Source organism: Rhamphochromis longiceps, linkage group LG1 (assembly GCF_057381845.1).
Source record: "Rhamphochromis longiceps isolate RC_006_pf linkage group LG1, R_longiceps_female_GT1.1, whole genome shotgun sequence".
Classification (NCBI taxonomy): domain Eukaryota; kingdom Metazoa; phylum Chordata; class Actinopteri; order Cichliformes; family Cichlidae; genus Rhamphochromis; species Rhamphochromis longiceps.
In genome coordinates this window covers 31,238,997-31,263,566 of record NC_140557.1, presented here as the reverse complement: position 1 = coordinate 31,263,566, position 24,570 = coordinate 31,238,997, and the positions used below count along the sequence as shown (strand labels likewise).

At 42.6% G+C, this 24,570-nt stretch overlaps 2 protein-coding genes across 9 annotated transcripts in view; one reads left to right on the top strand and one right to left on the bottom strand.

Moving 5' to 3' along the window:
• Nucleotides 1–13,827, bottom strand: part of myo9aa (myosin IXAa) — a 96,841-nt gene extending 83,014 nt beyond the window's left edge. For 6 of the 7 annotated variants that reach the window (XM_085406065.1, XM_085406082.1, XM_085406115.1 and 3 more), the window contains exon 1: nucleotides 13,470–13,827. The gene's annotated coding sequence lies outside the window, so the exon portion shown is untranslated. The remainder of the gene's footprint in view (nucleotides 1–13,469) is intronic. The other variant, XM_085406076.1, reaches the window with a different exon arrangement.
• Nucleotides 13,828–14,172: 345 nt separating this feature from the next.
• Nucleotides 14,173–16,722, top strand: senp8 (SUMO peptidase family member, NEDD8 specific). 2 transcript variants are annotated; one of them, XM_085406137.1, is made up of 2 exons: nucleotides 14,173–14,284; nucleotides 15,121–16,722. In XM_085406137.1, exon 2 carries the CDS (start codon nucleotides 15,148–15,150, stop codon nucleotides 15,811–15,813), a length of 666 nt encoding a protein of 221 aa, XP_085262263.1. In that variant the 5' UTR covers nucleotides 14,173–14,284; nucleotides 15,121–15,147; the 3' UTR covers nucleotides 15,814–16,722. The 2 variants fall into 2 exon arrangements, with proteins under 2 accessions (XP_085262263.1, XP_085262254.1); XM_085406128.1 differs by lacking the exon at nucleotides 14,173–14,284 and adding an exon at nucleotides 14,445–14,583.
• The last annotated feature ends 7,848 nt before the right edge of the window (nucleotides 16,723–24,570 follow it).

The following is a 24,570-nucleotide window of genomic DNA, read 5'->3' as shown; positions in this document are numbered from 1 at the left end:
AAACAAGCAGCACAAGAGTTACCGTTTGCCTGGCTATGATGCCGCATATGTGCAAACAGAAACAGCAACTCAAAAGCTCAACGCAGTCATTCTCAGAAAGAACTACTACAAGTGGTTGACCAACATCTTAACAGCCTTTTGGAGCCACCCTCTACAGTGAAAACACAATACTTCAGCAGCTTCAGCTAAAGTCTGCAGGAACAGTAAGGTCAGCTGAATGAAGCAGACATGCCACGCTTGCTCCGACATGTTCAACAAACCTGTAATTACAAGTGACCATTCCTTGCACCCAAATGTGCAGCACCACTCTGTCTCTTCAGTGTCTTAGAGACATAGTTCACCTTCAGCCCGGAGGCAACAGTGTAGCTTAGCAAGTGCAGCCCTGACCTTCTTAAGCAGATAGCTACAATTCCCCAAGCTGTTCAGACTCTAAGGCTAACAACAGAAAAGAGCAGTCTACTGGATCAATGCTCAATGGGTGATTGACCTGAAAAACTATTTTTGGAAGATTTTCTTAAATGTGAGGACTGCTGGGCACACAAGATTTAGCAACAGAAAATTATACGGGGGAGAAAAAAAAAAAAATCAGCTCATGTAGTGATTACATGATTGTTAGCTCAACTAGTGTAAGCCCCGCCCCCTTTCATTAAAAAGTTTAATTCAACTGATGTGGAAAGGGGGAGTAAACATTTCAGTAAACAGGAAAAAAGAAGCTTTAGGAAGTGTGACTAAGGGATGCCAGCTTAGCATGCTAGTGGTCAGCTCATGAACAGTAGCTTACCAGCCAACCCTGTAATACATCCCTCCATGTCACAAAGACTAGAATAATTAGATTAATCTCAGCGTGCAGCCTCACGGTGTGAGCAGATCCCATCCATCACTGTTTAATCATGGTTTTTTTTTTAGATCTAATTTGCTTAATGTAACCTTAACAAATGGCAGGAAGATAAAGCTACTGGATGATTGTGGAAATCTTTATGCATTTCTTTTCCTTCTTTAGTCGAAGACTACGCGTACGTACAGCATTTCCTTTGGAAAGTGTACAAACCATTTTGGAGCCATACCAAAGCGGCTGCCCAGAAGTGAATGGTTGACAGAGGTCAAGTTTTCCTAGACTGTGTGGTAAATTGACTGTAACATGAGGATATGGCACATCAGCCTACTGTAACCTCTCCCTGTATTTAACTCACTGGTAAATGGCATGTTTGCATCCTGGATTTCTTGTTTTCCATTTACCCAAATAGTGTCAAACACTAGAGTCAGCGTCTGTAACATTTTGGTTTTGTGGTTTTGTTGTGTTTGCAGATGATATATGCAAATAATTCCTTCAAGCCCAAATGTGCTCACTGGTCCAGAAGCTGGAGTCGACCTTCGGATGATTTTAAAGAGATGGGACAATGACATTGGCTCATGTCATTATCAAAAGGCACTCAAAAAACTGCAGTATCTGAACATGATCCATATGAATACCAAGTTACCTGCTTCCACTTACTGAAATGCAATCTCAAACCCATTGGCTATAATCTAACAAAACAGTTATTTTTCATATCGTGTATGTACGCAAACAACGACCAGGTTGGTTGAAAACAGCAGAAATGCCAGAACAGTGAACAGAATAGCTGATGGATGCTCAGAGTGAGGTCTATTTACAAAATGCATAACATTATTATAAGAAAAGACTAATTTCTAATAAGGTAACGTGACTGCACTTCAAAAAAGGTCAAAGTTCAAGCTGTCCAGGGAATCTGCAACCTAACTGGTTGGCAGATGCATACGACCAGAAGGCTGTAATTTTAGCTTCTTATGCACTGACAGCAGTATGGTTTCAGGCCCTTGCATACCTTAACTAACTTGTTGTGCTCTCCGTTTCGACAACTGCTAATGACCAGGAAGCGGTGGCTCGAGTGTGGAACATGAGCTTCGGCCAAATATTCAGAGAGCCAGTTAGAATAGGAGGATAAAAGGATTGAAAGGTATAGATTCACAGAACGAGAAACTGAACTCAGAGAATTAAGGAGATACAGGAACAGGCGGCGAGAGACACGCGGAGAAGAGGATGTCGGCTTCCTGAAATCTTAGCTGTGGGAAAGTGAGAGCACAATAAAGGGAGAAGAGCGAGAAATGAAAAGGCAATGCTAACACCCAACTTGGAAAGACAACACTGTGGTGGCATTTATTTATTGCTACAGTTTCACAATTAACCTGATAGTTTATTATTTAATTTCTACAACTGAGAGCTTACGAATAGCACTGTCCTGAAACAAACAGGAGAAGCTACATTCTAGTTTCACATTAATGCTGAACAAAAAATGAATCATTTCCACTGAACTACTTCTTAATCTTGTTAATCCAGGTACAAAGTTCACTGTGACTGTAGGCAGCACAGAATAAACCTTTCAGAAAGGTAAGAGCATGCCTTTGGAGCTTAAAGACTACACCAAAATCACACCGTATACAAATACAAAAAGATTTCATGACATCTGATTTGCAAACCAGTCTGTTGCAGATACTGCTACTGGGTTTTACAGTGTTGGATGCAGTTTTCTTAATCAACAGCCATAACCTTTGAATCATGGCAGTGGTACACTGAGATCATTCAAGTAAGTATGGATGCTGCATTTCCTTTTCACTTACACTGGAAATGTAGGATGTACACAAATAGATTTTTTTTTTTTGTCATTCATAAGCTAAGCAGGGTTTTTTTTACCCACCCAAATAATAAATTAGCTTAGCTAGCTTCGCTTAATAGAAACAGAGCAATCACATTTAAAACAAACTGTAGTATACTAAAATACTGCTTGTTATGGCTCAATCACAGTTGGGGGGGGGAACAAAAAACAACGTAATGAATGACAACTCAAGAATATCTTAAGAGTCTATAGATGATTATGTTTAGACAACAAAGGTGACAGACAAGTGGAACAGGTTACCATTCAAAGGGTTGGCTGATCGGACAAACTGCATGCATCGCCAGCTGATTTTACATCACACACTGCTAACACTTAAAAACTTGTGTCTTACAAAAACACTTAAGTCAATGTCATCAAAAATGTGCTTAAACAAGTCCAGGCTGGACTCGCTGTCCATGCCATAATTAACAACGACTGACGACCAACTCCCCTCACATTAACTTCAGCTGAGCGCCAACAGGTGACACGACTGCCACGAAAATATGTCACTGGAGGAAACGCCATGTGCGTTTGCTAAATTAAGAGCCTCACTTTGCTATGCAGGACCTATTCTTGTTGTTCCCTGAAGGAGAGAGTGGAGGGAGAAACCAGAGGAAGGAAATTAATTCAGAGCAGAGCGGGAGTCTCAAGGACAACATTATTAAAAAAAAAAAAAAACCCCACATTGTACGCTATTGTGTGCTCTGATATCTATGGTCTCTGCACATTCTGCACCTTTTCACTCGTCACCATTTTAGCACACTGCATTTTAATTATTGTAAGGTGTGCTGCAGCAAATCCTAATCCATCCCGCTCCCCTTCAAGTTTCAATGTGACTTCAGGTTCAAAGAAAAACCAACAAATCCAAAGTGCAAGGTTAAGTCAAAAGCTTGTAAATGACGAGTGGATTTATTTTAATGGACCCTCGTAAAACAGGCTGAAAGAAACAGGAACATGGACTCTCTTACAAAAAGGTTATAGGTACTTTTTCATTACTATTAAATCTCTTGTGTTAGTGGCAACAAGTAATGACCATGTCACGTTTTTGATTTACCTTTTTGGATGATTTTCCTCAAAATCAGTCAGACCAAGTGACCTGTTCAACTGCAGGCTGCTCTGGAGACTTGATATTAAAAAAAAGAAAGAAAATGCCACTGGGGGCCTCTATGAAAGCACACTAGAAAGAGTGGGAGTAAACAGCACCACTCCTCTGTTGTCGCCACAGAGAATTCCACTTCCTGTGTCCACTCCCCGGACAACGAGAGCAGCTTTGCGTGACAGGAAGGGCCGCACAAGGGGTTTCGGCACAACAATACCATCACGCTATTGTTAATAAAGTTCCATTTCAGCTTTGCTTCTAATTTCATATTGATCTTTCAGTTACTTTATGAGCAGGAAACTCACTGCAACACAAGTTGGAACAAAAGGAGTTTTGAAGAAAAGTAGTTCAAGATTTCACATTGAGGACAAACAATGAAGCCACGGCTCATATACAGATTTGTTATATTCCAATTCAACCCTGTTTGCATTCACTTCAAACCAGGAGCAAGGGGGAAAGGGAGACAAAGCAAGTTTTTGAACAGAAATAGAGAACACCAATAAAGGAGAGGGTTTTGCACAATGCAACAACCAGTCGGGATATTTTTGACAGCTGCAGCCCGCCACACAGTCGGGGCCGGTGTGATCAGGGTGTGAACTCTGCAATCAGCAGGACATCATTATTTTTTCCCCCACTAATGTTCTTTATTAGAGCATATGAGTGTAATTCCTCACATAAACACATTCCTTAGAAACCCATACAGAAAGATTCTGTAAAAAACAAAAGGATTCGTGAAATAATCTGTTCGAGCTTCATGCTCATGCTTCCGTTTCTAGAGTTCAGTAGGTGAGCTGGCCATGTTAGCCGATAGTGAAACACCTGCTTGGAAACTTGTCCATGCATTCAATGGACGTCATCCACAGTAGACGACATGATGGCATGGACTCCTCAGTTATCTTTTAGTAACTGTTCCTTTTTAAATGGTCCTTCACTCTGGGTTATGCAGGTGTAAGTAAGCTTTTCTCTGCCTCCTGCTCACATTGGCCTAAATCTGCTAAGGATAAGAGCATGTCTATTATCCATTCGTGTGCTTTTGATTGTTTCTTAACAAAGAACAGGATGAAAAGCACAGCAGTATACAGATATGTTCTGCCTGGTGATAAACAGACCAGATCAGCGTTAGTCATAGTCATAAAAGTAAATAAATGTGAGTAATGTTTTATTAGTGTTATCAGTATCCAGCACTGTGAAGGTTTTTTCAAGGAAGCTAAGGGGGATTTCACAAAAAATGACTCGACACATAACAAAATTGCAGAGATTTTCTACAGAAATTTGCAGATGCACACTTTTAAACATTCCTGCTTTTGTTTTACTGAGGAACTTTCTACCTACTCACTATTTCAGGCTTTACAGACACATTATGGACCTGTAGGTGAAGAAATCTGTTTGCAGAGCCTACTTTGGCTTGGGCCAAAATGTTGAGTCTAAAACAAGGCCGTGTTCTTGGTCTGACCTCACGTTTATATTTTATTGTTTTAGAGGGTGGAAAAATGTTTTTCCTTTCAGACTCCATTCTAGCTCTGGAAATATCAATATCACCCCGCAGTTTAGATTTGGCCAGCGACAAAGGAAAAGTACACCACCCTACAATAAAAGGCGCCAGCCGGTGGAAGGTACATCATCAACAGCTGTTTGGGTTTTCGGTCTAACAGTTTCTTGGAAATCATACTACAAAAATGCTCATATGATCACTTTTGTCTCTCTTTTTACACCATTATGATTGGTAGAAATTTATGAGCTCAGAAAGCTACAGCATAACAATGAATGCCTGAAGTGAAACAACTGTATGACATGCATGGAAACATGCCAAGTTTCACTTGAAATGAACATGAAAAGAAAAATAAGTCCTTCTGGAAGAAAGCCGTTCCATCTTGTAGCCCATCTTGGTAACACCCTAAGGCATTTATTCAAGTAGTTTTGACATTCCTACCCAATTGAATAAAGAGAAAACCTTAAAAATCCTGGTACATGAATTAATTTTAACAATTTGCAATATGCCGAGTACTGTAACAATTTAGCAACCACATGTTGCAGCCAATCAAAAGGCAGCCACAGAGTTTTTGTAGATGTAACGACATTGCTTACTCATGTGACCGAACCGTTAGCTAGCTCTGAATTAGGAGGTAGATTTGTCAAACTAAATGTTTCCAGTGATGGATTTTTTTTTATTTTTTTTTTGGGAGGGGGGGGGGGGGTGGATTGTAAGTTTGTTTAGCTAATATTATCTCAGGAAGGAGGTGCATGAGATGAGCACTCTTGTTTTTAGTATCCCCAAGTATTTTTAATTATTTAATAAAATATTGATATTTGGTGTAACAATGTAACATGTTGATCTCTATTAAATAGAATCACCAGTCAAATCTAATCTGTTATCTTCTCATATCTACTGGTCTTTAAAAAGTTCAGTAATAACTAATAAACTGGACAAAATGTGCTGGAGGCAAACAGCAGAGACAGAGGACGGGATATAGAGGAAGGAAGCAGAAGAGCAGCAAGATGGTGTAGGTCTAGGAGGCATCACTGACCCAGATTATCCACACTCCATTTCCCCCTCAGAAAGTCCAAACAGACCCATTCAGCTGCCCCTGGCCTCAGGGAAGACAGTGCTGGGAAGCAGTTAGGACACTAGCATGTTTCCTGAAGAACCATGTAAAGCACGTGATTCTGTTGTAAAGGCCAACCAGATGGTAGGCACAAAACATGTACTAAATAGGCACAGTATATATAAATACAATGGATAACAGTGTCACAGGCACTGGGATCTTGTCTGCAAACATAAACACACACTCTGAGGAAGAGATGCCAACAGGACTCATCTCGTCTTTCACAGCTGAGTGGAGATGAGCAATAATGACTGTAGCTGCTCAGAGAGCATGGTGCCAAAATGCCCACAAGCTCATCGCAAATCAACGGTGCTTCCTATTTTGGATACCTGTGATCCAGTCGAGCATACAAACAAAAGGATACAAATATTTAGTTTTTGATATTAAGTCATACCAATGAATGTGTCATCTTCATGGTCAATTAGATCAAGTCTAGAGCCAAACTACTCCTTTGTGAGGCGTTGCGTAATGATAAAGACAGGAGCCTTAAGGCCATTCAACACCTACACTGAGAGCTATTTCACTGAGAGACATCAAAATGAATCATGAAATACATAAGTGGGCATCAGCAATCAAAGGAAATGCGGCAAAGCCGCGCACCAGATCTGGTCAATCTGAAACCTCACATGGAAAAACATGCAAGCAAGTATGTCAAACTAATTACAAAAACTTAAATAAACAAGCGAGTCTTCATACCCTTCAGGCTTTAATAGTTTTTTTGAAGGGGTTTAATGGTACATGTTGCACCTTTGTCTAAATGAAGACGAGTTTTTTAGTTCTGTGATTTTTTTCCACCCTGAGATCCATTAAAGTTACAAACATTTTGTCACGGACAAAGTGAAAAAGCAATTTCCAAAATCGTTTATGCAATGGAAACAGTATACGCCTTCACCAGCTGATAGTAATGACAGGTCATTAAGTCCAACTCTGGGTCTGAATGTTAAGCATCATTCTAAGCACATCTGTTTAGCGTATTAGGAAAAAACATGACCTGTAATTACAGGGCGGTGTTACAGAGGCTCTCACTGTCTTCTCTGAGGATGGGGGATGGCTCCTGTCTTTCTGCCTTGAACAGACCACAGGCTTTTTTTAAATCTGAGCCCAGCGCTGCAGTCAGGGCTGCAGCCACCAGAGAGAGAGCGAGAACTTGCAGCGTGATGATAACGCAAGTTTGGTTGCAGGCTTCAAGGGGATGACGGAAGATGTCGGTGATACTCTCTAGAGAGGCTACGTATAGTGTTACGACCTCTGGGTTAACTGCACACACAAAGTGTTAAGAGAAACCAAGCAGAGTACCCTTCCAGTGTTAATCATTACTAAAACTGAGTTCACGCTATTAAAATTACTTTTTGGAAATGCTGGACATTTATTTAACAGCTTCCTTTTTTTCTTTCATTTCTTCAAATACCCCCTGACAGATCTGAAATATGCATAAACATGCATGGTCTTGTTTTATTTACTGCACTTTTGTAAATGCGCACGAGCACAGTAAAGCACGAGACACATGAGTTTGTAGACAAGAAGGGACAAGTACCGAGCCCCTACGGTGAAAAGCAATATATTCTCTGTTTATATTGGTCTACTGAGAAAACAAACTTGGATATATCTTCATATTCTCTGTAGAGTTCATCCCCTGTGATAAAAAGGATGAGTCTACAAAGAGGCTGTTACCCTTTGATTCTTCTGATGAAAGTCTGCAAAAGCCAAACTACCACCAAAAATAAAAACATGAAACAATTTGTGAGCTCATTCTGACCTGAACTCTCCATCCAAAACTAGGACAGCAGGCATTTAGAGGGTACTTTTCGTAGCTCACCTGCTCAGGAGAGCAAAGGTATTTGCTCCACTCAAACAGCTTCACTGATAAGTGGGCTCTTTCAGGCAGAGTGGAGGACTTGTGCTTTGTGGAGACAATAAGGACCCTGTAATCGTCTCCAGGGCGTCCAACTGGAGTCGTTTGACCACACCACTAAGCCAGCGCAGTGAATGTGTGTGATGAAACGCATCAGTGGCTAATAAGCATGAATGCAGGTGGGCGCCAAAATAAACAAGCAGGAACATTAAAGCGAACACCGAGGAGATTCAGTAGAAGTATCTCATTCTTTAATCATACATGATATCTAAGATTACATAAACTCTGCTTGTTGAGACTGAAATGTCAGGACAGGAGTACTTTAATCATCACAAAACTCTGCTTTTTATTTTCTTATAGACACACAGCCCCTCAAACTTACTCAAAATATACAAAAACTTTCTTATGTAAACAAGAGATACATGAATGTAGCAAGTTGTTATCCATACAGTTTATTATACTTGTTTATACTGACTGGAACTGTATTTTACAGCATATGAAACTGCTTACCCAATTCAGGGTCACAGAGGGGCCTGGAGCATATCCTAGCTGCCTAGGGTAAGAGACTAGGTACACTGTGGACAGGTCGCGAGCCTGTCACAGTGCCAACAGAGTCAGACATTCATTTGAATTCACATCCACACCTATTAACCTATAGTTAATTTAGAATCACCAATTCACCTAAGCACACTACCCTACATGTCTTTGAACTGTGGGAGGAAATTGGAGTACCCAGAGAGAACATGCAAACTCCACACAGAAAGCCTTCCTTCAAACCCAGGACATTCTTGCTGTGAAGCAACAGTGCTAACAACCACGCCACCAAAACTGCCTAGTGATCCGATTATAATCACTAACAAATAAAGGAATCATTGTATGTCTGTTTACTCCATCCACTCATCTGAGCCATTTCAAACTGGGCAGGTGTCAAGCTGGGGACACGGGTGAGTACCATACTGTAATTTTCATCAGTCAGATCAGGTTCAGACCCCTGCAGCTAGTCCGTGGGACAGAGCCTGGAACATCTTTGGCTAGGTATTACCATCAAATACATCGCCATTTATTATAGGCTCTTAAGGGGTGTCCACGCAGGAAGTAACTAGCAGATATGTGGTGACCAGAGACCACAGAAAGCTGTTCAATGATTTGAAGCAACAATGGGTGACGGAAAGAGGACGCGTTTCAAGTTTCTGAACTTCAAACGAAGCAACTCAAGCACAACTAGTTATTTTTATGATACAGCTGATTGACATAGGACAGGGTCGTAAATAGACAGCCGTTACCTAGGATGTCCATTAGCAGCAACAAAGCAACGCATGACAAGCACATCTTTTACCTGTGCATGTGCCCCCCCCCACCACCACCACCACCTTTTTTTCATAAATCTGAGTTTTTGGTTACAGCTGTCATGTAAAAATAATCAAAGATTTCAGAATTACAACCATCGCTGTGTGCCAGTGAGTGTGAAACGAGGCAACACTTAAGAGCACAGTTTCATAGCTAACAGATACACTTAAGCATAATCTCACAGTAGCCTACATCATCTTCTCATTTACTGCGCTGATAACTACTGTAAAGATTAGGTAGCAGAAGAATGCCAGCCATTAGTGAGCATGTCTCGGACTGCATTCGAAATCCACCTTATCGCAGCCTGTTTGCTGTCTGTTACCCACGGCTATCTCCGCTCTTCCTCCCCTTCTGCCTCATTCTGACAGTGAACAGACTACTGTAAACTGCCAGGATTTCTCACAGATAACAACGGCAGTGTAGTGCAAAGACAGAACTTTAAACTTCATTTCTTCCTGTCCTCTGGACTGTCCAGCAGACCAGCAATAACAATTCATAAATCATATTTCTCTAAGGTTTTAATATTAAATATCCAAATCTATTGTAATGTTGTCTCCTTCTGATATAACAATATTCAAGGCTTTAAGAAAATGATAAACTCAGTCAGTTCAAAGTTTTAAGTGGTTTCGAGGTAGGACCACTCTGTAGGTGGACAGAATTGTGTAACATTACACAACAGCACATGCCTGGGGATTAACCATGGGCTCTGTCCAGTCCGTACCATGAGGCTGCAGGGGGCCAGGAGCTATTGTCACAGCTGTGTCACAACACACACCCACAAATCCACAACTTTAGTTTCCTGCTTATAGTCTTCTGTCATCATGCACAGGTTTTGCAGATATACTGCTGTACTTTGACAAAAGTAGAATTCTGAAATTAGTGTTTCTATGGGGCTTAAACTCTGTGTTTTGGTTTTGGTTTTTGTGCTCTAATTACAATTTCCACAATCCATCTAAACCTTAAAAATTCAAATAATAAATTAGGATGCAAGTGAGAATCCCTATTCACATACCTATTCATTTAATTTAAAAAAATAAACCACAAAGGTTTTGAACACTTTCTTCTCTGTCCAAAACAAAGACACAGAGGATTTAATTTAATTTAAGAGGATACAAAGTGAGCTTCCAGCAAGCCCAGTGCTGTTTGTTCACTCCGTTTCCCCATTGTAAAGGATTAATTAAAGAACAAGTTAGGCTTTTTTCAGATAAACAAAATTGCAAAGAGCAACACAATGCACTTTCTTCTCTCTCCATCTCACTCCAACTACTGTTAGCACCGGCGAATTAATGAGGGGAAATGCAAAACGTGGGGAAGCTGAGCCTGTGAGGCCAAAGCCACCCTCATATAATGGCGTACTAAAGAAAGGAGAGCTTTGTTCAGTGCAACACAAGCAGGTTCCTCTTTAATGACTTCATGTGCATGCCAATCACTTGCGCCACACAATCTCAAAACACAGCCACACCACTTTTCAGGACATGCCGAAGTTTTAAGCCTGCAGCATGTGACTGAGAGCAGCAGGTAATTCAGTCCAGCAGGTAACACCTCGGGGGATGATAACTGGGAGGTTATGCTAGAGTTTAGAGGAATGGTGCCCATGGGAGATCACAGGAGCTCTGGTGGATGAGCAAAGAAGTAGTCACAAGACAAAAGGGTTGTTAGTTCTACTCTCAAGAGAACAAAACAGCAGAAACGGCATCTATGAGCTAGTGGTAACTCATTGTTTTAATCACATCACAGTTACAGTCTGTGGGTGTTTAACAGCAGCAACTTTGTTGTTGCTGGTTATTAAGATCTGTGCATGGCAAAAATAAAACGTGTTACGAGGAGGTCTTTCAAACGAAAAAGGGCAAGGGTAAGTAAAGATTCGATCTTAGTGTTACGCAGACCCCAATGACATTTTGAAAGCCAAATAATGAGCTACTGTATTATTTTTTCAAATTATTTAATTTGCCAAAAAAAAGCTTTAAATTATACATAAAAAAACAGTCACTTCCCATCCTGTGCAGCTTCTGCCATCACTTTTGAGATGTGCAACTACTGTGAACTGAAAAATCCTCAGAGAGGCTAAAACTGTTCAGTTTCATTTTCCAAAGTTTCAATTTCAAAGGCACTGAGTTCAAGTTAGACACAAGGAGGAGGACCAAAGGAAGGCCACACACTGGCTCTTCTTATTGAGAATGACAGTCAGCACTGACTAAGTCCCAGACTGTAGCGATCAAAAGAACAGCTAAAACTTAGCATGGAGCAACCCTACTTGCATATGAAGGTTTGCGATTTCGTAACTCGAACCATCAAAAACTTAAAAACATTTCTTTAAAGTATTCCTAGTAAACCACAGACTGCCTCCAACAACAGCAGAGGTTAGCTCCTCTGAAGTGCTCAAATCTGAGCCCTAAGCTGCTAAATCACAGCTTCAATCTTTCAGGTGGCGTCTGCGAGACCATTCACTGCACACCGATGTGATACAAAACTGAGGCCGGTCCTTTAGAAATAGCAGACAGCGGGGTCTGTGGGGTGTCAGATGTCAACAGGGACCAGTTGCTGGAGTCTCAGCCCGGGCTTCCTCTCGTGCTGCAGCAGCTGTGTCTTCTCAGACCTCACATTCCTGCAGGACAGGCCCACTTTACCCTCATCACCTGTGCTGATCTGAGGGCAGGACAGGCTCTTAGGGGCACCTCACCCACAGCAACATGAATTTAAGTCATTTACCTTCATTCCTTTTTTTTTTTTTTTTTTTTAAACAATAATCATCTAGCACCAAAATGTATATTTTAAAATGATCATAGAAATAAAAGTCCGTTAGGAGCATCCTTTTTGCACAAATTGGATGATCTTCTGGTGACATTTGTCCATTCATAAAAACGGTATAAAAATGACTTAATGTAATCGGTAAGCACAGCAGATCAACTCACCAATAACTTAAAAAAAATTAGGCTATAGTCTCTTAAGGTAAACTATAGTAACTATACTATAAAATCGATCAAACCCACTCAGGTGCACTCAAGATACACAACCAGGCGATCCGTTGTAAAATCTGTCTTAAGTCAGCTCTCCATCCACAAACACACGCACACACACAGAGAGACACAATGCCAATGATTCAGCAGCTTCTTCACCCCATTAGACCTCCCTGTACAATTACAGCTGCTTTGCAGTGCATATTGCCTTCAGTGCATTATAAGCTGCTCTGTCTGACCTCCACTAAATAATACATGTAACCACTTACCCCACCCTGCCGCAGTAATAGCTCCCATTTCTGCAGGACCGTGAAAACATAATACCTGGTTTATGTCGCAGTGACATATTGTGTACGGTTTCATGTACGTATATCCTTATTTTTGCAGTATCAATCTTTGCATGCATTGGTGTTCCCCTATGTTTTTTGCAAACCTTGTTTGAGCCTGTAATGGAAAAAAACGACCCCTGTCAATGGTTTGAAGATAAAAATGAGCCCTTTGTAATTTGTATTGTGCACTATCACAAATAAAATGAAAGAATAAAGTAAATCCAGCCTGCGTTTGTCATGTTACATGTGGTTGTTATTCTTATAAACTGTCCTTCAGCCAGCTGAAGCTCTGGAGTAAGCACCCTCTGTAGTGTGAAATGACATCTCAGTGAGGAGCAGCCAGAACTTTTTACAGGCTCACATCACACACACACACACAGCTCTGACAGACTCCTCACTGAACAAAAGCACCGACTGAGCACCCCAAAACACACATACAACTTAAGTCTGCCAACTGAAAACAATGCTGCAAATGAGTGCAGGTCATAACGTTTCTTACGGACTACAACTGAATCATAGGTTCACTAGCAGCTTCAAGCCAGACGCCTATCGTCCCACAGCGGGGCAGCCCAACGCACCACAGTGTATAACTATCACTAAACATCACTCTTACCTCCAGACGTGAGCTGTAAAGTCAATTTAAAGTGGCACTCGAGTTTTCCCGTTTCTTGTCAGGCTTGACCGTGGAGCTACACACACTTGTAGCCACGCAAAAAAAATCACCCAGTCTCTATTTAATTCCCTGCATTCCCACTGAATTAATTTGCTTTCTTCTCACTCGCCTCACTTGCCTCTTAGCAAAGTCCTCGAAAGTCAACTCCGCGTTGAAAACCTACGCATTTTTTTCTTTTTCTTTTTATCCGAGCATGTTCGCAGTTTGAATCCAATTAAACGGCAGTTCTTCGCTGCTCGGTCGCTGAAAACTCCTCTCCGTCTTGCTAATCAGTGCGGCTCAGCATTGCGCGTTCACGCCGCTGATGGGAGGGGAGAAAACACGGAGGGGAGGGGAGGGGCGAAGCAACCGGAAGTACCCTGAAACACACAGGGCAACAGTAACCACACTGCACCTCTCGGTTTCCGATAATGGATTATAACCTTTGGGGGTCATGTTAGAGTTTAAAAAAAGACTAAAATGACGGAAATTCACTTGATTTTAAAATACGTGGTTTTATCTCGCCTTATTCGCTGTAAAATACAAAGAAAGACACTTCTCCTGTGCTTGCATGTAACGACACAGAATGTCAGTTTTTCAGTAACGCTCACGTGCTCATACCCCAATGCAAGGAGCCAATCACAAGCAAGCTTATCTCCACCCCACTGTCGCAAAATGTTACGGTCTTCTCGCCGCGATTTACGATAGTCATTGCAATGAGGGGCTTCACCGCTCGTGTTTTCGTGGTACTTTTAATTTGAATGTGTCATTTACAGGTAGGACACTTAATGGACACTGTGTATTTCAGTTTGGCAGCCAACGGTTAATGTGGCGCATGCTCAGTCTGCTATTTAACTCAGTTTTTTGGCTACGAGTGACGCTAAAAACTGTCGGTTAGCGAGCTCAAGCTAAAAACGCAGGCTCGATTGAGCGGAGAGCTGCCTGCTGAAGTAAACGCATTGCAGTAATGTGATGCTCCGCAGTGGATTCCCGGCCCAGCAAAGCGCTACTGTAACATCTCTGAAAATAACCTGATCAGCCAGTGCGCTAAAACGGCTCCAGTTAATGTGTCTGAGTGAGTAATAAAGCAAAGTAGCGAACAGAAAGTCAACAAGGATCCCAGAAACAGGCAGTCTGCTTTAGCTTCAGTGAAGTTTAACAGTTTGTGCGAGTTGCTTAAATGAACACAGACTGTGACTGCGTTTGAATCACTAGTCCAGGATGAGATCTGTGGAAAAAAAGCTTCATGTTTGAAACCAGTGTCAGGCTGTACTGGCCAACTGGCATCAGAATGAAGTGAATGAAGCCTTTTGCATTCTCTAAGAAACCCAAATGACGCCTTTAAATTCGTCAGATTGGTCCCCCTCCCTGAACCTGTTTCTATTCTGTGAAATTACTGCTCTGCTGAGTAGATGATCAACAGCTGCTAAATAATATTGCTTGTGAGATCACAGCGTCCTTAAGGTAGTATGTGCTGATTGGACCTATTTTAGAAAAGAGCAGTACGAGACAAAGAAAAGCAGTTCTCATATTAAAGAAAACACGAGCAGTAAATTTCTGACGAATCAATTAGCCGAACCCTAAGCATTAAAGCGTTTCTGTGTATTTTCAGATTGACACGCTCTGACTGCTCTGGAGGATGGATCCTGTAGTGCTCAGCTATCATGACAGCCTGCTGCGGCGCTCTGATGTCTCTCTACTGGAAGGACCTTACTGGCTTAATGACCAAGTCATTGGTTTTGCTTTTGAGTACTTTGCTGCCGAGCGCTTTAGAGTCCTGGGGGAAGCCGTTATCTTTATCAGCCCAGAGGTCACCCAGTTCATCAAATGTGCTTCCTGCCCTGATGAGTTGGCATTGTTTCTGGAGCCACTGGATCTTGCTTCTCGTCGCTGGGTCTTCCTAGCAGTGAATGACAACTCCAACCAGACCGCTGGAGGGTCCCACTGGAGCCTCTTGCTTTATCATCACAACTCCAACCACTTTGCCCACTATGACTCTCAAAATGGCAGCAATTCACTTCACGCACGGCGCATCGCCAGCAAGTTGGAGCCTTTCCTGGGCGCAGGGAGGAAAGCGCTGTTTGTCGAGGAGCCCTGCCCATCCCAGCAGAACAGCTATGACTGTGGCATGTATGTTATCTGTATTGCCGAGGCCTTGTGCGAGAAGGCCCGGGTGGAGGGCTCGCCACGCCTTCCTGTGCAAATGATCACCCCAGCCTACATCACCCAGAAGAGGGCCGAGTGGTGCAGACTGATCCAGAGCTTAGCTCAGAATGACCTCTGCTGCTCACTGTCTTTCCCTTAGCACGTCGATTGCCCCGCACTGTATGCAGAAAAGCTGTCACCCCACATATCTACTGCTGGAGAATCTGAATGCACTCCCTCAATACAGTATATAACTATATATATGAAATCTATTTCTATTACAGTCTCCGTCATACTCCATTATCAAAAAAAGAGTTAAAAACATAAAGCAATGCTTCAAATATTTAATGACTTCAGAGAACCATTGGTGTCGTGTATATGCACAGAAACAAAAAGTATGTAAACAAGAACACCAGCATGCCTATAAAACAGATTTTCTCCTGTGTACATATTGAGCGAGGACGTCATGGAAGAGGAGGCACAGACTTTTTTTTTTCCTCCATTTTCTGAGTTTGGAGCGAATGTAGAAATGTTTACACAGATTATTGCTCAGGGTCATTTTAAATGAACTGAATTGACAATAAGAATGTGCACATGAACTCTGGCTCCTACTTTTGTCACACAGTCATTGTGTTCGTCAGCTTGAACGTGCGTACTTTTAGTTTTTGAGATAATTTGAAGAATTCCTGCTGTATGAGGGCGCCGACGTGCTGTGAGTGTTTATGGAACAAAGGGCAGAGTTGGGTGGTGGAATGTATCGAGCTCACTGTCTGTCGAGCTAATAAATGTGACTCTTGTCACATTTTTGTTGACACAGTGGTACAATTATTTATTGTTTTTAATTTTCTTTCTGTTGAAATTGAAGTCATTTGATGTCAGAAAAGTGAACTGCACGCTGGTTTACAGGCGGTTACATCACTGAGGAAATGACATTTGCAGATTTACTGAATTTTAAATGTGTGATTTGTAGATTTTTATTTTAACCTTCTGTGTTATTGATTGCCGAAGTGTTGCAAGCACTATACGCAGGGTATCATAAAATCTGGCACCCAAATGTTTATCTGCTTTTGAATACTAAGGTATTCAAAAGCAGATAAACATTTGGGTTTTAAATGTTCCTATTTTGCTCATTAGTTGAGTGTTCCTTGGTAATGGATGATGACATGAATCAGTATCTTGAAGAAGTGCACTAACAGCAGTAATTTAGTACTCAAAGTGGAACAAAGCACAATATCCAGGTTGTTACATTCAGCAGTTAAAGGCCCAGCAGACTTTAAGAAAAACTAAGCAGAAACAATAAGTGGCAAAATATTAAGACTGTATTCTAATTGAAAAAAAAAAGTGGCTTTAATGTGTTTTTTCCTTATCTTCTATCATACATACACTGTTACAATGGTAAACACGAGCTTCAGTTTCAAATCATGACGTCAGTATACGTGTAATGAGCCAAACACTCAGACTTCAGACTGCTTTGCATGCGACAAAACAATTTTTAGCTTCCTGTGTTGTCAGTGAGACAAGATATTACTGATGACATCTCAGACAAACAGCTCTGGCTGTCAGCAAATAAGTCCCGGCCATCTGCTCTTTAAACCTTCTGTTTGTAAGGGGCAACCAATCAGAAGAATGTTAGCTTAAAGGCAGAGCACGCAAAACAGCTTGTTTCAGACAAGGGAATTTGAGGAACTGCACCAGGGTCCGATAGAAAATGAAGAGAGGTCAGTTTGAACTGCGAATCATGCACAGCTACTCTAATCAAGTAAAAATAGAGAAGAGAAGGAGCTGGAAATAAGAACAATAGTGAAGACTTTTTCACTTCACTAGCTCAAAATAAATGAAATGGCTGTAATTTTTAGAAACATCAGAAATGTCCCACAATGTTTCCATGGACGTCCCGATGCAGGATGGGTGGGTAACTGTTGTAAGCTGTCAGCTCGTATTGTAGTTGAAATTAGGAAGGCGCACAGGAAGGGCATGCACCCATTTCTTTTAGATTTCAGAAGGAGGGAGTGTGGATCAATTAAAAGATCCCTGCATTGTTCTGTTTTACATACTCCCTACTGACACAGCTAAAGCGAGTTTAGATTCAGGATTAAAGAGTTTCACAGCCTATACCTAGAGATGGGGTGGGACACACAAACGTGTCATTTGGATTTTAGAAAGAGGGAGTGTATCAATTAAAAAAATCATTGTCCAGTTTTGTATTAGATCCTTTATACAGAAACAGCTTGTGTAAAGTCAGGATTAAATACAAGCTGGACGTGTAAGCATAGTTTAATCTGTTGGCTCTCGGAAATTTTGTAATGAAGAGTCATCACCAAATCAGTCCGCCACATAGATTATAGTTAGGAATACTCATCGGTAACCATGTGGCAGAACAAAGAGCATTCAACTCCTCTGGCTGGCTGCCCTGCTCTCCTCTTAAATTCACACTGCTCAGACTGTGTTCACCCTCCTCTCTCCTTCCGTTGGCATTCCGTGCGCATCTACAGCCCACAGGCGTATTTCATCCGGAGTAACCAGTCAGACGAGCCATCGAGGTTTACTATTGTCCTCATAAAATGCCACAAAGCTGGGGCATTCTCCGCCCTGGCAGCACACTGCATTAGAGAGACAAAGTGCCCAGGGAAAGAAACACACATTCATTTAGACAGATTTGCTTCTAAATGGCCAATTTGTCAAGTCCACTCCAAGAGTGTTTACAGGGAAACAGAGCTCGGCTCTCTGTCTGTTGTCATCTCCCGGTACTCTCAGCCTGGTGTAGTATGCCAGGACTATTTGTCATAGTTTCAAGGAATATGAACTTATTACATACCAAATAACCTAAACAGAAATGGATCAATTTAAATCCTACAAAATCCAGTAACATGCTGTTTGTTCTTTTGGCAAACGACGCCCTGCTTTCTGTGGCCTAAAACAAAGCTTCTTAGTGTTTGTGGTTTTACTGCGCTGTAAATCCGCCATGGGTTTATTGATAATCTCCACTTATTCCAGGCCATATCTCACCTGCTGGACCCCGGCTTGTGCACCTGACTATGCAAAGTGAGCTGAACGCATCCAGTAATAATAATAGCAGCAGCTGGCATTTGGAAGCGCACGTGAAACACTGCAAACAATACTGACAAACAGCAGTTAGGCTGGCAGTGCGGTAAAACTGATAAAGCAGTTATAATGAACTAGCTCCAATAAAATGAAATAGCAGCTGTGAAAATGACACTTTGTGTAAATGAGGTGCTGATAACATTTTGGCTGGTTGCAATGGAGTCGTAAATGAAGGAAAACAGGACCGTCTGGATCAAGGGAATAACAGGTGAGCACTTCAGAGAAAAGCAGAAGTAAATGAAACACTATTACTGCAACAGTGGGTATCTATGAGTACAGTTAATATCCGTGTTACAGTTTTCAATCAGGCTGGGCTCTCTAACTGGCCCATCGCACCACCTTTATTATTTTAAATTTAACTTTATTTTTTTTCTGCCTTTCTGTTGTAGAGTTTCTGCCGTGTTTGGGCCAAGCTTTAGCTGGCGGCCTCAAATTTGACTAGATGGTATTACATGGTCAACTGAGTGACTGCAAGGTACCCAGGTCCTGTGGTTGCAACACAAGCCCCAATCATCCCCCCTCCACCACCGTGCTTAAAGGTTGGTGATAGTTGAAACGCTTATCCTGATGTGCTGTGTTTGATTTTCTTCAGACATGGGGTTTTGCATTTTGGCCAAACATCTCTATTTCAGTGTTAACTATCCAAATAATATTGCTACAGACATCTTGTGGTTTGTTTGTTTGTGGTTTGTCAGCTTTGCAAACCGAAGCTGTCTTTTCTCTCTCTCCTGCGAATGCTCCCAAACAAGTCGTACTCGTTCAGTCTTTTTCTAATTGCACTGTCATTAACTTTAACAGCTAACATACTAACTGAGGCCTGTAGAATCTGAAATGTAGCTCTCTGTGTGCTGCATGCTCTAACCTCGGAGTGATTTTGCTTGGACATTCATTCCTGCAACAAGTGTGACATCATGCAAACACACATCTGAATGCTCCAACTGCTAAAACCTGTTTTTATATATCAGGTAATCCTGTGCATTTGTGTACTTAATTTTCTGAGTCCTGCAAATGCTTTGTTTTTCACAGCAGTCACCAGCTCCATAAAGCTGCAGCAAAACAAGAAAAAAAACACACACATTCAAAGAAAGGCATCGATAAATGTCTCAAGACTTCTTTGTTGCTGTGTTTTACTTTATGTTGTTCCTGGGATTTTTTCCAATGATTTAGATATTTTGGCTCATCATACTGAAAAATGAAGTGTAATACATAGGTCATAAAAGAAAACATTCAGTGCTCTCACACAGCTGACATCTGTGTTTGAGAATTTGAGGCTTGCCTTAGTCTTCAAGCTGTACTTGTGTTCCTGCATCTCCAAATTTATTCCAGCAAGTATTTTGGTTTTAATTCATTTCAGAAACCTTCAATGTACACACTACACAACATTTGCAATTAATTTCAGGAGCCTCAGCCAAGGTTTCCTCTCACCTCATGTCTCAGTGTCTCCTCAGGAACATGTATGCAAACCAATGCAAACAAGTACTTACGAATGAAACATATAGTTTCATGATGGAAGCTCAAAACTGTCCCCGAGCTCTCAGAAAAAACATACTTGGGGAGTGTTGGCTCTTGCAAATGACATCATATCCTGTCACAACACATCTGCAGCCAACTTAAACAACGTGGAGCTTCATAAGCAGCAGCATGTGTGAGAAAAGGCTTGATTAAAACAAGCAGCATCCCAAAGAGAGGCCTAAACCTGCTCAGTTACATCCTGAACAGCACAGTTTGCAGGTGTGCCCTGCGTGGCAATGCGTTTTGTTGAGGAGGTGCAAGTAGGCCAAGTCTCTATCGCAATGTCACATCAGAAATTTTAAAAAAGAGAGGAAAAAACTGGATGCTCCACTGCAAGAGCAACACACATCCCCCTGAGATAAAGCTCAGCATTGTGCTCGGTGTTAACAGCGTGTACTAGTGAAATGCAGACGGGCAGGCCAGGCTCACACCCCCTGGGTCAGGTAGTTTTTATGTGGGACAGTCATTGTATGAGCAGAAAAACTGCTGGAGAATTACAGATTTATGACTTGTACTTTTCCAGCTGTCTTTTGTAACAAAGAAAGAATGAAAAAGAAAAAAACAAAACTCCAGCTTCAAGTATTTAAAATCTGGTGTGCAACAGAAACACAATTAAGAACAGATTGATGGCTCTGAGAACGGTTGATGACTCTTACCAGCATCCTTTGGAAACTAGACAATTGGAACAATATGTTTTTAACATGTGAGGTAAATGAACTAAAAACTAACATTTATAATAGATATTATTTAAAGCTCACTGAGATTCTACACCACAAGTTAAAAAAAAGAAGTATAGCAACAAGACACAATGAGCTGATTTGTGACCTTTAGAGCTGCAGCTACACGTGGCTTCTTTCAACCTTAAAAAACACATTACCAGTGCGTTTGTGCTAAGCTAAACTAACTAACCGTTGGTAGTGACCTTACATGTGCTGTACAAAAATGAGACTGGTATCACTTTTTTTAATTAGCTCTGTCCTAGAAAGAAAAAATGCCTTTTTACCACAAAATGCCAAACTCTGACTCTGAACTCTCAGCAAATTACAGCAGCCTCATCATTTGGCTCTTTATTTGGCTCAAGCTAAAAGAAAAAAATGCAAACATGAAAAGCAATTTTTCTTAGTTTCACCACATGCGTGCGCTTGAAAATATTGTGGCCTGTGTCACTCGGTGGACACTGTTAACCACGCTGGCCGTGGTAATATATGGACACTGCGTTTTGTGGGACGCCAGATCTTTCAGCGGTCGGCTCGCTGGGTTCAATTTGTTATTGCTGGGAGGAAAATGAAAGAATCCAAAGAGCTAATGAAGCACAGATGCTTATGTGGAGAGAGAGAAGCAGACTAAAGGATGAGAGCGGAGAGGGAAATGAAAATGTACATGTCATGTACTACCATGGTAGTTTTCACAGACTACAGTTAATCCATCCGTGAAGATTCAGACCGTCATTTCTCATCCTCTGCAAGTGCTGAGTAGTAGTTAAGTAGTTAAAATGGACTTGAACTAAAATCCTTAGGGCAAGGGGGAACCAGGACGCCAGGTTAGGGGGGAGATATCATCACCCCCACCCAAGATTGGGTACCAAGCCCCAAGTGTGCAAAGAGAAGGATCGTTGAGTGCGAGAGGAACTGACCTGAAAGATAAAATCATAGCCAAGCTTGAAACCTGCATCCCCTGTAGCCAAGACTACGTGAAGTACCCTCAGAAGATCTACTAGATGATGTTAATGCAGCACTACAGACGATACCTACAGTCTCCATTAACTAACAGACTAACAAGCTGATCTACAATATGGCAGCAGTGATGAGTGAGATGCTTGGCTACAAGTTGAACAGCCACAAGGGGCAGTACCCTCTATGGAGAAGGAGGCTAGAGGCTAAGATCAAGGTAGCACGGAGGGAGGTTAGCCAACTATCGGAGTTGCAGAAAGGTGCAATGAAGAAGGTGCCTAAGAAGTACAGGAACCTGTCCATACCTGAGGCCTTGGAAAATGCCAAGCAATGACTCACAGACTTGGCCAGCCGCTTGAAGAGGTACACCAGAGAGATCGAAGGCAGGAGAATAAACCAGCTGTTCTGCACAGAACCAGCCAAGGTGTACTCTCAGTGGCAAGGGAACAATATGAGAAGAGCACCACCAAGGCTGGAGACTGAGGAATACTGGAAGAGCATATGGGAGAAGGACGCAACCCATAACGGCAATGCTCAGTGGCTAGTGGATCTGAGGGCAGACCACAGCGACCTCCCTGAACAGGGTCCAGTAACCATCACAGCGGCAGACATCCAAGAAAGGGTCTCCAGTATGAAGAGTTGGACAGCACCAGGACCTGACATGGTTCACGCCTACTGGCTGAAGAAGCTGACTGCACTCCACGAGCGTCTGGCAGCACAAATGAACCAGCTGCCAGCTGATGAGAGACACCGGGACTGGCTAAGCCAGTGGTTCCCAAACTCTTTTTGCTGCTGGGCTCCCCTTTGTTTTACAAGAAAAATGTTCGCGCTTCGTGATTTGGACAGCCCAGCGCGTGCTCCCGACGAAGGGAAAAGCAATTATGCAGGGGAGACCTACCTTGGCACTTGTGCAGGTGAAGCCAAAGGGAAGATATGCTTCACCATATTTTCTAGTCTTTGGCTTAGAATGAAGTTGGTTTGGAAACATATTCAGCGATGCTTCATCTCCTGCTTTGCGTTTGTGTGGGCGCCCATGCTAGCAGTGTCCAAGCATTGTAGTTCTTTTCCCCTTTTCATACCGAAATGCCTAGAACTATATAAGATCAACAGGACCCTGAGAGCCTTCATCAGGAACTCAATGGGGATGTGGCGTATAACACTGGAGGCCAACCTCAAGCCCATAGCACAAGTCACCATCAAGTGCGGGATCTACCAAGGAGATGCTCTGTCCCCACTGCTGTTCTGCATAGGCCTGAACCCCCTCAGTGAGATCATTGACAAGACTGGCTACGGATACCGACTACGGAACGGAGCAGTTGTCAGCCACCCCCTGTACATGGATGACATCAAGCTGTATGCCAAGAGTGAACGAGACATCGATTCACTGATCCACACTACCAGGCTATACAGCAATGACATCGGAATGTTGTTCGGACTGGAGAAGTGTAGTCGGATGGTAACAAGGAGAGGGAAGGTAGTCAGAATGGAGGGGATCAAACTACCAGAAGGCAACATTGCAGACATAGAGGACAGTTACAAGTACCTGGGGATCCCGCAGGTGAATGGGAACCATGAAGAGGCCGCTAGGAAAGCTGCAACCACTAAGTACCTGCAGAGGGTCGGGCAAGTCCTGAGGAGTCAGCTGAATGGTAAGAACAAGATCCGGGCCATCAACACGATCAGGTACCCTGCTGGGGTAATAGGCTGGCCAAAGGAGGAGATAGAAGCCACTGACATAAAGACAAGAAAGCTCCTTACCATGCATGGAGGGTTTCACCCCAAGTCCAGCACCCTGAGGCTGTACGCTAAGCGGAAGGAAGGGGCCGGGGACTGGTGAGTGTCAGCACCACAGTCCAGGATGAGACAACGAACATCCAAGAATACATTGGGAAGATGGCCCCAACTGACCGAGTGCTCAGTGAATACCTCAGGCAGCAGAAACCCAAGAAAGAGGAGGGAGACGAGGAACCATCATGGAAGGACAGGCCCCTGCACGGTATGTACCACCGGCAGATAGAGGAGGTGGCTGATATCCAGAAATCCTACCAGTGGCTGGACAAAGCTGGACTGAAAGACAGCACAGAGGCACTAATCATGGCAGCACAAGAACAAGCTCTGAGCACAAGATCCATAGAGGCTGGGGTCTATCACACCAGGCAAGACCCCAGGTGCAGGCTGTGTAAAGATGCTCCAGAAACAATTCAGCACATAACAGCAGGGTGCAAGATGCTAGCAGGCAAGGCATACATGGAACGCCATAACCAAGTGGCCGGCATAGTGTACAGGAACATCTGTGCCGAGTATAACCTGGGAGTCAAAATGGGAGATGCCCCCAAGGGTGGTGGAGAATGACCGAGCTAAGATCCTGTGGGACTTCCAGATACAGACGGACAAAATGTTGGTGGCTAACCAACCGGACATAGTGGTGGTAGACAAACAGAAGAAGACGGCCGTAGTGATCGATGTAGCGGTTCCGAATAACAGCAACATCAGGAAGAAGGAACACGAGAAGCTCGAGAAGTACCAAGGGCTCAGAGAAGAGCTCGAGAAGATGTGGAGGGTGAAGGTGACGGTGTTCCCCGTGGTAATCGGAGCACTAGGTACAGTGACTCCCAAGCTAGGCGAGTGGCTCC

Bases quoted from the DNA above. Each gene is read 5' to 3' on its own strand.
- senp8 (XM_085406137.1), top strand. From the start codon at position 15,148: ATGGATCCTGTAGTGCTCAGCTATCATGACAGCCTGCTGCGGCGCTCT.